We start from the raw sequence: 12,867 nt of genomic DNA on the forward strand, positions 1-12,867 counted from the left end.
GCGGCAGCAATAATTGGCGCCGCCTCCAAAGAGGCACGAGTACAGATCGTCACTGGTTTTCTATTTACATTATCCTTGGTAACACTTACATTTCTTCTTCGGCTGGCAGCAACACTGGAAAAGGATATTCCTGGTCTAACGTATTGATTCAATACTCTCTCTTTTGCCTCTCTAAATACGATACGTTCTGTTACCCTTAAAGTTTGAATTTCTTTTTCCATGATGTATACATCATAAATTAAGTGAGGATAATGGATGATTGTCTCCACAATGTATACATCTGGCTAGTTTATTACATATGCCATGATTCAATGCATTTGACACAAGTGGCAGGATTGCCTTAAAGTTTCTGTCTACAAGACCCTAACATATGTCCGAATTCTTAATAATGGAAACATCTCCTCAGTCTTGGGAATCTTGAAACGTAGCCAGGCTGCTTTTACTATAGTAGGCAATCGAGTAAAATTGAATATAATTAAATTGGGAAGTGGGACAAAGACTCCATTTACCTTCTTCATTCATTCAATCCTTATTACACCTTGATCTTTTAATTCTTCTAAAGTTTTTCTTCGGAGTACGTCATCAGTTGAGGTGCATATAATCATTCCCTTAAAGTAATTCCAAAAAGCATATACTGCACATTCTACTTTGACTCCTCCAAGGTGTGATCATGTTTTTAGTTTTTCAGTTTCTTTTGCTGAGGCAGATTCCACCATCAGCTTTCCTCGACCTTCATAAGAAATCTTAGGCTCTCGGCCACAACACTTCACAATATCTTGATATACATTAAAAATATCACAACTAGATTCTTCCAGATTAAAAGTCAAATATTGATCATGAGTTTTCAAATATTGCCGGTCCAATTTCAGACATATTTCTGCTCAATTTCCCTTTACTCTGCACTGGAGCATAGGGTTTCAGTGTAATTACACTGGAAGGATTTTTGGATTTTTCTAGACGAAGGTTGTCAGGGGAGGTTCCAGCAGTCATCAACTGTGCCGATTCAATACCATCAAAGGGCCCAGGGTTACTTGAATCTTTATTTATTGATATCAAAGATTTAAGTAAAGAGAGGGAACAAAATAAAAAAAACCTGAAAACCTTGAAAAGATATCATCAGCCTTACATGGAGTTTATTCTTCCACTAATGGCACAAGTGAGAACCAGCTCCCAAATGTCTGCATCCCGACCCTACCCAATGGGATGGCACAACATGATTAGAGTGGCCAAGTGTAAGCCAAACCCGCTTGATAGGACTAAGAGTATGACAAGAATACAATCATCCCCACCCTAATCACATAATAGGCAAATCGGACAGAATGTCGAGAGTCCTATCCACAAAACTAGAACCCCCTGGAATCCGTGGTCTAGCCCTGCAAAATAGTTCCGCCTGATATCACTCAGGGCCAAAAATTAACGGGCAGTTGATGGTCCTGCCACGGTTCCCACTATTTAGCTTCAGGTATAAACCCAATCCCAGCTATGATATCTTTTTTGTTTAACAAGTCCAATAAATTTCAGCAAAGGTGGAAAATTCCACAAAAATGAATCCAAATGTTTATATACATATAATGTATTAGACTCTTGGGTTTGAACTTGGGAACAAATTCCTAGAGTTCAAGAGCCCCCTCACCACGTCAAGGTGGTTCCAATACGAGGGGAAGGAGGAAGAGAAGGAGAGAAAGGGCAAGCTGGATCTGCAGAACATGCAGAAAAGGCTATACTAGCTTTACTTTCAGCTCTTAGAGCTGCCTTCCTCATCATATCCTTTACTAGTTTATCAGAATGTTCAAGAAAAACCATCCATTGATTGTCACTCCAATCTTTACGTTCATCACAAGCAGATTCATGAGTACACTCAGACCCATTACCTCTGCATTTAATACATGAGTTTGGGTTGTAAATAGGCTTAACCTTCGACCTAGCCTTGCACCCTGTGGCACAAAATCTAACACCTGAAAGGCTAGAATCTGACATGACAGCTTAAATGCCACAACTAATTGCAGTTAAAGCTAACTTAAATGAAAGCAAACAACTAGCAAAAACACAAAGTTGAGTACTTCATTAAAATGCAACAGTCAAAAACCATCCAACAATGAAGAAAAATATCAGCACCAACCACTGAAGTTAACCAGAAGCTGGCAGAGAACGAACTGTTAACACCTGCTCTGTTGTACCTGTTCCTCCCTTGAGTGGCAGGAGATGACGTCACCTACATCGGCGATGCCGGCGCCACCGCGAAAGTTTGAATCTTTTGTCTGCCGTGTACGGAACCTACAGCTGTATAATTGTTCAAGAAGACACTGCAATATAAACATCTTTTACAGAATACCAGCTGCCTCATAAACATTTGGGGCCAATGGGTGATGCCTTCTTTCCTATGCTAAGGACTCAATTCACATCTGCTCTACAGAGACTGTTGCTGACTAAAGTTACACAATGCTTCTGGTGTCACTGTCCCTGTTTCCAGTGCTTGCCCTGCCAAGTGATGTTGCCATTCCAGTGAACATGACCATCAGCTGCTGCATTACCCTGTGATCGTGAGTGCCCAGTCTCTGAAGTCATTCCTATGTGTTCTTGCGTTCAGGCATATGACAGTTCCCCCTTGTTCTCATCTGTCTCCTTGTGTCAGAATGGCCCCCCTGGAACTTCTACTGTTTACCTCTACAGTTGACCCCTAGGATTTATGGGGAACAGGGACCTCAACCCCCTACAAATAGTTAAAATACTTGACTCCCTTCTAAAAACTAATATAATGCCTATTTTGATATACATAATTCTGAATGAAAAATTCCACAAATAGGCAAATTTTCCATGTATAATGAGGATATACGTTCCACAGAAAAATATCAAATTCTTGGTAATTTGTATTTTTCCTAGCAATATACTTATCTTGAACTACTTTAATAGGAGAATCCTGGATGTCAATCCGGAACTGACCAGAAAAATCCGGTTACCCCTTCCACACCCAGCCAGGTACATGCCCCGAGGGTCAAGGCTATGCGACCCCAACCTCCGACCTCAGTGCTTTCCACTCCACTTGGTTCCTGCCCTAAGGTACTCAGGGACGGTAGGGAGGGCCTGAAACCTAAGTAGTTAGAATTAAGTATAGCTAAGAAAAATACAAATTGCCAAGAATTTGTGATTTGTTCCGATGCCGTATACTTCCCTCAAACTACTTTCATAGGAGACTTATCCTTTAGGAGGAGGGAGTAGGTTGGGGGAGAACTGGTCCCAGAGGTTGGTCCAGGTGCGTACCCAAAAGGGGACCTCGCCCCGCTCGAGAGAGGCGAGGGACTGGGGAAGGGTCCGCCAAGGGCGCTGGCTGAAATGGAAGGATAACCTGGAATAGCGACTGCTACAAGGCAATGGTTTGTACACTTCTAATTACCACATAAATCCCCCATCTTACCTTCAGGTTCCCAGGGTCCCACAAAAGCTCTCCAGAGGCCCAGGGAGAGGATAAGGAAGGGGGATGGAGGGGCTAGGATAAGGGGGAACACACATTCATACTACCACTCATACCCCTAAAGTTCCTTGCCCGGTGGAGGCCTTGATCTGCTGTTGGCCCGCCACCACAGGACCAATTTCAAATGAATAGAGTGATTTGTAGGTGCAGTTCTTCAGGTAGTGGGCCATAAATGTGGACTGCCTGTTCCACACACCGGCCCTTAGGATCTTGCTGAACACAAGGTTCTTAGAGAAGGTCAGGGAGGCCTCAATGCCCCTGATGTTGTGAGGCCTGGCCCTCTTTGGGGGAGGAATACCCGCTCCTTCATAGGCTCTCCTGATTGTTTTTCTTACCCAGAAGGAGATGGTGCTCTTGGAGACCACCTTCTTCTCCTGGCCAGTAGAAACGAACAGGTTCCTAATGGCTGGCCTGAACGGGCAGTCATAGGCCGGCTGAACCGAGTCTTACTGAGGTACCTCACTAACCCGGGTCGGACATAAGAGAAGATCCCAAGGATCGTCTAGTCTGGTGATGGCGGGGATCGAGAACTCCACGAACCTCTCATCCACGATCGAGGGGTTCTGTGTCTTGGCCACAAACGAGGGCACATACCAAAAGATGAGCTCTTTCCACCCCTTTGAGTGAGAAACCTCGTAAAAAAGGCCATAAAGCTCTCCCACCCTCTTGGTGAAAGCCAAAGCCAGAAGGAAGACCGTCTTCAGCGTCAGCTCCCTGTCCAAGATGTCCTTGAGGGGTTTGAAAGGGGGCTCCCTCAGGGCATCTAGCACCCTTGCGATGTCCCACTGCGGTGCCTTCAACACACTGGTGGGGCAAAACTGCTTGAACCTCCTGATCAGCATCGACAGGTACCTAGAATTCCCCAAATCCAACTCCTTCAGGAGGTAGACCTGGCCCAAGGCTACCTGACTCCCTTCACGGTTGCTACCGAGAGGCCTTTGTCCAGTCTCAGGTGTACCATGAAGTCTGCTATGTGGGGAATCTTGGCCTGCAGAGGCTTGAGACCTTTCTCTCTGCACCAAACCCCCGTACGCCAACCATTTTGCCTAGTAAACAGCCACGGAAGACTTCCTTAGGTACCCCAACATCTGTGAGGCCACTCTTTGAGAGTAGCCCTCTTTACTCAACAACCGCGTCTCCATCCATGAAGGGATAGGGCCGGGAGACTGTGGAACCTCCCGAAGTGGAGCTGCTTTGGAAGGTCCGACCTGAGGGGCAACCTCCAGGGATTCTGCACCATTAGGGCCTGGAGATCTGAGAACCACTCTCTGGCCACATGGGGTCCACCAACGTCATTTGAGCAGCAATTGACCTTCTCAGTCAGTTTAGTCCTTGTCTTATCACCCCGAAGGGTGGGAATGCCTACATGTCCGGCCCGTCCCATGTGTCCTCCCAGGCTGCTGCTGGGTAGGGCACCGGGGAGCAAAATACCAGGAGCTTTGCATTTAGCCTCATGGCAAACAGGTCCAGGGAGGGGGAGCCCCACATCCTGATCAGCTCTGCCGCTACCTCGGGATGTAGGGACCATTCTGACCCTATCACCAGTCCCTGCCTGCTTAGCCCGTTCGCGATCACCTTCCTCTTTCCTGGAATGAACCTTGTCATCAGGTAACAGGACTTCAGGCCGCTCTGCTTCCTGACGTAGGCCACCATCGTGGTGTTGTCACACAGAGCTACCACCCAGTTCCTGATTCTTTGCTTGAACCCCTGCAGAGCCCTCTGGATCGCAAGCAACTCCAGACAGTTGATGTGGAGCTGCCTCTCCTGCTCCGACCAGACCCCTTTCTTCGTTTTGGACTGAAGGTGGGCACCCAAACTCTCCTTTGATGCATCCGTGAGCAGGGGCATCTCTGGAGGTAGGTTCGAGAAGGGAACCCCCGGAGGGTGTTTGACCGGACCAACCACCACCAGAGGGTCTCCCTGGTGTCCTGTGAGGGGAGGATGAGCTTCCAGAGAGGATCTTCCTTCGGGCTTGCCGTCCAGGATGGGGATCCAGTAAACGTCCCTGAGGACCTGCACTGTCCAAGGGTCGGCACCGAGATCCTCCCAGTTCTGCCAGTGATTTGAGAGGCAATCCCCCACCTGTGACACGAGAGAGGAAAGGGGGCCTCATGTCCTACTTCCTCCTGGGGAAGCTGCCATTTCAGCCCCTACGGGAGGTGGTAGGTCTGGGTCTGAAGGAGGCCAAGGAGGACGAGGGGACCCTGGAGGAGGGCTGAATCTCCTGTCCCCCCCCACCAACCCCATCTCCAGAAATCGGTTCAAGGTTGGAGGAAGCAGCCTGAGCCCCGTGCCTGTTCCAAGGCCTCACCCAGGGGACTTCCCGAGTCTTGCACTGGCTAGGGTTCCTGAAGGCGGAAGCCCTGTATATGATGGAGTCCTGGCTCTCCTTCCTCCACTGTTCCAAGGACTCCTCCACAACCTGTTCAGAGAAGAGAGACTCCCCCATCAAAAGGGAGTTCCTCAGGGCCTCGGCCTCTCTGTCGGGGAGGCTCCTCGCTAACTTGGCCAGGACTGCGTCCCTCCTCCAGAGTACCCAGTCGGTCCACTGTGTAATGGACTGGGTCGTGAGGAAGCTGATTGACCTCCCCCTGACAGGACCATCTTAAATTGCGCTGGCTCGCTCTACCTCATCCCTCAAGTTGTGCTCAATAGCGAACCTGGCCACTACCCCGGACCAGAAGTCGAGCCAGGAGGCCATGTGGACCGTAGCCCAAGCTGTAGCCTCCATCGCCATGGTCTCCGGCTGGGAGAAGGAGACCGGACCTGCCAGAAGCTTCTCCTCTGACAGGCCTGGCATGAGGGAGGTGAGGGCCCCTTCCACAGACTTAGGGGCAGCCGCGAAGCCCTCCGGAGCACAGGGTCTCCTCTGCCTGGCCTTGGCTGCCAGCAGGAGCTTGAGAGACCCGTGGGACCTCAAGGAGTTCCTAGGACCTGCAACCACTTGGTCTGCATGAGCTAGAGTTTGGGACGTGTTCCCCACTGGGGGAAAGCTCAGAGGGGGCTTGGTTTCCTTAGGACCACCCAGGAGGAAGTCTACAGCCACGGACCTCCTGGCATCCGGAGGCGGGATGGGCTCCGCCAGATGATTCTTGGTCCCGTCTAAGGTTGACCCCTTGTCGGCGGCGCCCTGTCCTTCCAAGGAACTCTGGAGAGCATCCTGGACAAACGCCTCTACCTCATCTTCCTCCAGATGGCCAGTGGGGGCCTGCACGGGCATGCAAGGGGGGAAAAGCCAGTATGTTTGTTTGTTTGTTTGTATGGTGTTTTTACATTACATGGAACAGTGGTTATTCAACAACGGGACCAACCGCTTTACGTGACTTCCGAACCACGTCAAGAGTGAACTTCTATCACCAGAAATACACATCTCTAACACCGCAATGAAATGCCCGAGGATCGAACTCGCGACCACCAAGGTGGCCACCAAGGCCATACTGATCATGCCACTGAGGCCCTGTCACGAACAACGAGGTCCGCTACAGGTTCGATATTAAATTAAACAAAATGAATTCAACACCAACAGTTGAAACTGGGGATACGAATATAGAAAGACACACACACAAAACAAAAGTTTATTTACAAGCTTACTAACAAAGATAAATGCAGAATGGTTTCTCCTATTTACATAACAAAGATAAAATCTTACGGTATGTGAACTGGGGAAAACGTGAGGGAATGAAATACTTGCTGCCCAGTTTTACAGCTGTCGAAAATCAATGCTCGAAGCAATGACTTCACAAAGGAGAGCTGTATAACTTTAGACGGCTTCTTGACTCCATACTGCAGAAAACAATGTCTATTCTTGATACTCGAAGGGCAGGATGCTCCTCAAAACCCACTTATAGGACGTTTCTTCTCTGAAGGCTTGCTCAACATAAAAAAATCTGTCTCCCTATCTCTGACTGGACGACTTGACCCGATTTCGATCAAACTCTCGTGCGCCTTTTTCCACTCTTATCCTTCATCTGTTCCTTCTTCTCTTATCTCTCTCTGATGATCTCTCACTGATGATCTCTGCTATCTGCTGGTCTCTCACTGATGATCTGCTCTCTCCTATAGGGCGACCTGGGGGCGGGGCCTACCAGCCAACGTCACAGACTCCCGAGATGACAGGAACGTTTTAGAAGGATCTCAACGAAATATTGCATCATATTTCGCTGCGCAATTCTAGAACAATCATGAGAACAGGCGCCTCCAACATGTGCACGAATGCCTCCTTACTATAGAACTTCTTGAAGAAGATGTGTTTTCCTTTCCTTTAACTTATAATTCTTTGCTATAAAGCAATTACCATGACAGGCCCCTGGAAAAGCCGTGAAGAGGGGTGACTCCGACCGGGGACTGCTGGAGGGGATGGGAGCTCCCCTAAACAAGGAGCCTCGGACTGAAGTAGCGAGGTCGTCATGGGTCACCCACTGGTCCGGGCTTGCCCCCCGACCCAGACCAGAGATGCCAAACAGCTCCACCTCCTCTGCTGGGCGAAGGGAAAGTCAAGGAATGGAACCTGCCCGGCACGAGCGGCCGCCACGGGGCACACTGGTACCAGGGCAGGATCCACCGAGCCTGCAGGGGGGACAGCTGGCGGTAGGGTGGAGCACCCCACCTGTGGGGCCATCATGGGCGCCATGAGTTTTTCGGGGGGCCCTCCGCAGGGACCAACCAAAAGGGGAGCGATAATGAACATGGCGGCATGATCCATCGCAGCGGCTGCCGCTCCTACTCCGACCCCTGCGATCCCGGCTGCGACAGGGAGAGCGGGAGTAGCGGCCTGGGTAGGAGGAGGAAAAACACACTTGACTCCTCCCAGTGCGGAGCCTCCGCTTCGCTCTCTGCCTCCTCCTACAAGAGGACCTATCAGAGTCAGTGGACTTCGAGGAAGAGTAATCCTCAAGAAGAGGGGGTCTCTTCGCTCTTCTAGCTCTTGGTTCGGGGGGAGAGAGTCCAAAGCTCGGCCCGTTTTGGGCAATGGCCAACCAGGGGAGCTACACTTTGGGGGAGCGTCCTGGCCCTCAGGTCTGACCTCCTGGGGAAGAGTGGGGGCATCTCCTAGTCCTGAAAATCATCCTCCCGGAGGGTGATCTGAAAGGGATCCAGGGTTATTTGCCCCTCATTTGGACAGTTCAGCATCCCTTTCATCCAGAATTGTTCCCTCTGCATCGGTTGTACGGCTATCTCCTTCCTTTTCTTCCATCAATTTTTCATTGGAAGTATTGGGAGTTGCACAGGATGAGATCATTTTTAATGTAGCCCCTGTCGCCCGAGGGATATAAGTTCCTTCCCAAGAGGGAGGAGGCTACGCCTTCTGCTTCCTTTATTTCAGATTCCAAATCAAACAAAATGGCGGGTGTTTGGGCATCTCTAGGCCTAAGGGGTGTCCCTGCTTTGGATGGCCTACTCTTGCATTTCTTGGCTGTTCTGCAACCCTCTCTGGCACCCTCAGCAGTCCCCCACCTCAAGGCCTACACTACTTTGGCTCTCATGTGCTGCCTCCTAGTGGGACGCCTTTGTCAATGTTGACGCTTACTGGGTCACCTTTTATCACCCCACCAGAGAGGCTATTGACCAGCGCTGCCATTTGAGATGCTGTGACGTCACTCCAGCATCCTCTCAGCCTATGATGTCAGCTGCGGTCTCTGCCTCCCGTTGTTGTGACGTCATCTCATGGTGAGAGTCACTCTGCGTTCACCCCCTCCATACGCTCGGCAATACCTCCATCAACAGTAGGGGTGCTCATCTGGAAGATCTCCTTGCCACAGGTGTTTGGAGTGCGAAGAAAAGATGCTTTATGTAAACATTTTGGAGTTGAAAGCAGCTTTCCTAAGCCTGCGGGAGTTCCGGGAGAGGGTAGAGGGTCATTCCGTCGTGCTGTCAGACATCACCAAAGTGGTTGCCTATGTGAACAAACAGGGGGGTCTGGTGTCTCGTAAACTCCATTCGTTGACAGTCGAGTTGCACCAGTGGGCAATCGACAACATGGTGGAGCTCTCCACTAGGTACATTCCAGGCAAGAGGAATGTGGTGGCTAACAAGCTGAGCCATTGGAACCAAATTTTGTGCATGGAGTGGTCTCTGCATCAGGACGTGGCAGACAGGTTTTTTCATGTTTGGGGAAGGCCTATACTAGACCTCTTCACCACTTGCTTCAACAGGAAGTTGAGGGCTTACTGTTTAGTGGCCCCAGATCCTCTTGTTCTAGCAGAGGACACCTTGCAGTATCCTTGGGACAATCTTGAGGTGTACGCCTTCCCTCCGTTCTGCCTGATCCATCAAATTCTGAATAGAGTAATTAGTTTTCGAAATCTCAGTATGACTTTGGTGGCACCTCTGTGGCCTCAAGCAGGTTTGGTGGTTCCTGGACCTCCTGTCTCTTCTGTCAAGAGTTCCCAGGAAAATTCCTCCATGGCAACAGCTACTTTGCCAACCATAAGTGAAAAGGTTTCACCAATTAGTAGAGTCCCTGTCTCTTCACGACTGGAGACTATCAAGTATTTCCTCCAAGTGAGAGGTTTTTCTCAAAAGGATGCTGGCCAGATGTTCGGCTACCTCAGAAAATCTTTGTCACCAGTTTACCAGGGGAAATGGGCAGTCTACTGTGATTGGTGTTGTCGACGGGGTTTCTCTCCACTCTAAGCTTCTGTTCAGCAGATAGGGGATTTTCTGATCTTCTTTAGGTTGAGAGAGGTCTTTCCGTTTCAGCTGTCAGAGGCTACAGAACGGCCTTGGGCTTGGTTTTGTACCTGAAAGGCGTGGACATCTCTTAATCCTAGGAAATCTCTTTGTTGTTCAGAAGTTAAACAGTCCTGCATGGGATCTTTCTCTAGTCCTGAGAAGTTTTACTTAAGTGCCATTCGAGCCCCTTCATCAGTTATCTAACAGGGATCTCGAGCTTCATTCGAGCCCCTACATTGGTCATCAGACAGGGATCTGACTGTAAAGACAGTTTTCCTGCTGCACTTGGCTTCTTCAAAATGAGTTGGGAGCCACATGGCCTCAGTTAATAAGTTATGATTTTAAAAACACAAGGGTCTGGGGGTCTGTGGCCTTCGAATTTGTCCCAGTATTCGTGACTAAGACCCAGAATCCCTCAGTGGATGATGACAGATTTGCCTCATTTTCCATTCCCTCATTGAATGACTTTGTGGACAACGATCCACAGGAGCTCTTGCTTTGTCCTGTAAGAGCACTGTAATGCTATCTAAAGAGGACTCGTCACCTAAGACCTAGGTGCCATAGACATTTTGTTAGCACAGGCCAGTCCAAAATGGAAGTGTCCAAGAACATGATTTCATCTGGTTACGCGAGACAATTAAACAGGATTACTCCTCATAGGCTAGTTCTGTCACTTGAGTCTATGCAGGGTAGAGCACATGAAATCAGAACTAAGTTCCTTTCTGGCAATTAAGAAGAACTTCTCTGTCCAACATAAATTTTCTCCTAGAGTCCACACTTGACAGTCTCCATTCATGGAAGCTGAAGAAAAAAAATGAGTATTGGAACAACATTTACATATCCCTTTGGTGCCATCAGATGGGAAATCAAGACAGTTGATCATCTGCTATCATTCTTAGCACACCTGATAATAACAATTTTAATGGACTGAAAATCCGTTATAAATTCAGAAAAAGATAATAAAAAAAAGATTAAAAATAAAGCAAAAATCAATCCAGGAAACTCGCACGCACTTTCAGTGGAACAATCTGGGGAACAACATGCTACCAAGAACATGGACAAATAAAGAATAAATCACACAGCTGGGAACCAATGGATCTGTATGCCCAGGAACAGAACCAAAATATGGCTGCTCTTCTTTCCATCCAGAGAACTTTTGTCCTTTTGTCTGAATATACTTTGTGACAAAAAATGGGTAATATAAGTAATATGTTATTCAAAGCCAATTCATACACAAAAACTATCAAAATACATGAAAAAAGTTATAGATAGTATTTGTCAACAGATTAACCAGAAAAATAAAAAACTTACATTTGCAGATTTCTCCCGAACTTGAAGCAACTCTCTGGTTTTCTGTGATTCCTGTTGTGATTTTTCTAGTGCAGCTTCCAATTCAGAAATTCTTCTTCGATAATTAGTCTCCACATCCGCTAACTCAGACTGCAATCTAGCATTTTCCTTAATTTTTAACTGAAAAACAAGTTTATTGATTAATGAACAAAGTGAAGGATAAAAGCCTCATTTACTATTCACTACTCACAAAACAAAAAAGATAAACCCAATATAAACATGGGTACTGCATATTCAAATATCTTAAGAAATTTTACACTTGTACATGATGAGTATGGAAGTTGCAAACAGATTTGAATCCAGAAACTGGAATACAGAGCTTAAAAGTTGAGAGGCTCGCACATACTAAGTGAAGGGATAGGAAAAGTGTGAAGAAATTGACACAGAAAGAACAAAAGACAGTGCAGAGAACTCATTCAACATACAATATGGTAAGTACATATAGGGAAAATTAGATGTAAACCTGTAATGATGATGAGGATGACATTCACGTAAGATTTTAATTAATTTTAAAAGTTATAGTATATTGCAATTACGTATATCTTAGCAACTTACAAGTTATTAAAATAATAAAACTTACAGTCCCCAATATGCAACCTAAAGTTATATCAGCCTAATTTGCCAATATCGTATATGTGCTTGTGGTGGCCACTTTGACCTAACTCTTGTGTGTGCATCAAGAACAGAAACCCATGTTGGAAGATGGTTAGCTTTATCTATATTACCAAGTCAGCTGTAAGAGCATCATGTTGATCACATGACCCTTGTCTGAAAACTTTGTACTTTTTGTATTGGGAGTAACCCCATTTGCATTCTTTTCAGCATTTTTGCTAGGCCTAGACTTGTCATATATTCTACTTCTAGTTCTAGTTCATCTCCTGCTGTGTCAACCATTTATTTTTCCCTTGGGGTACATGATTGTGGGATCTATCGAAGAGCAACCAATATTAAAGAAAAATTCTTGGAATATTAAAAAAATGGATTTTGACAAAGGCCTGCTTCGGAATCCATACTCTGGGTATCGCTATAACCGGCGGAGTTGGCCTGATACGAGCACAACAGGGAAACAAAGCAAAGCCTAAGCCTGAGTCTGATCGCACCGGAGTAGAGTAGCAATTCCCAACCAATTGGAAGCGCATTCTCTATGCCTAGTTCCGCCCCCACCGGAATGGGCAGCAGCGATAACATAGAATACGGAAAACAGAGCGGCAGGAGCAACGGTACGTAGAACTCCGGTGTATACATCCTGGCGCATGTGATGGTAGACCACGCTTCGCCGGAATAAACACAGGCCCGGAGACATACCAACAGAGTCTACATAATAAATTTCACTGGGCGACACAGGTCGCGCCCAGAAATCTCAATATTCACCTCCA

General features: G+C 47.4%; 1 protein-coding gene across 1 annotated transcript in view; it reads right to left on the reverse strand.

The window, feature by feature from the left end:
• The window catches only part of LOC135205204 (protein phosphatase 1 regulatory subunit 21-like), a 123,896-nt gene extending 111,511 nt beyond the window's left edge, over positions 1 to 12,385 (reverse strand). Inside the window, exons 1-2 of the mRNA XM_064235567.1 lie at positions 12,275 to 12,385; positions 11,453 to 11,611 (exon numbers count right to left, since the gene is read on the reverse strand). Coding sequence (XP_064091637.1) covers positions 11,453 to 11,611; positions 12,275 to 12,385 — 270 coding nt within the window. The remainder of the gene's footprint in view (positions 1 to 11,452; positions 11,612 to 12,274) is intronic.
• Between the last annotated feature and the right edge of the window lie 482 nt (positions 12,386 to 12,867).

Source organism: Macrobrachium nipponense, chromosome 49 (genome assembly GCF_015104395.2).
Source record: "Macrobrachium nipponense isolate FS-2020 chromosome 49, ASM1510439v2, whole genome shotgun sequence".
Classification (NCBI taxonomy): Eukaryota; Metazoa; Arthropoda; class Malacostraca; order Decapoda; family Palaemonidae; genus Macrobrachium; species Macrobrachium nipponense.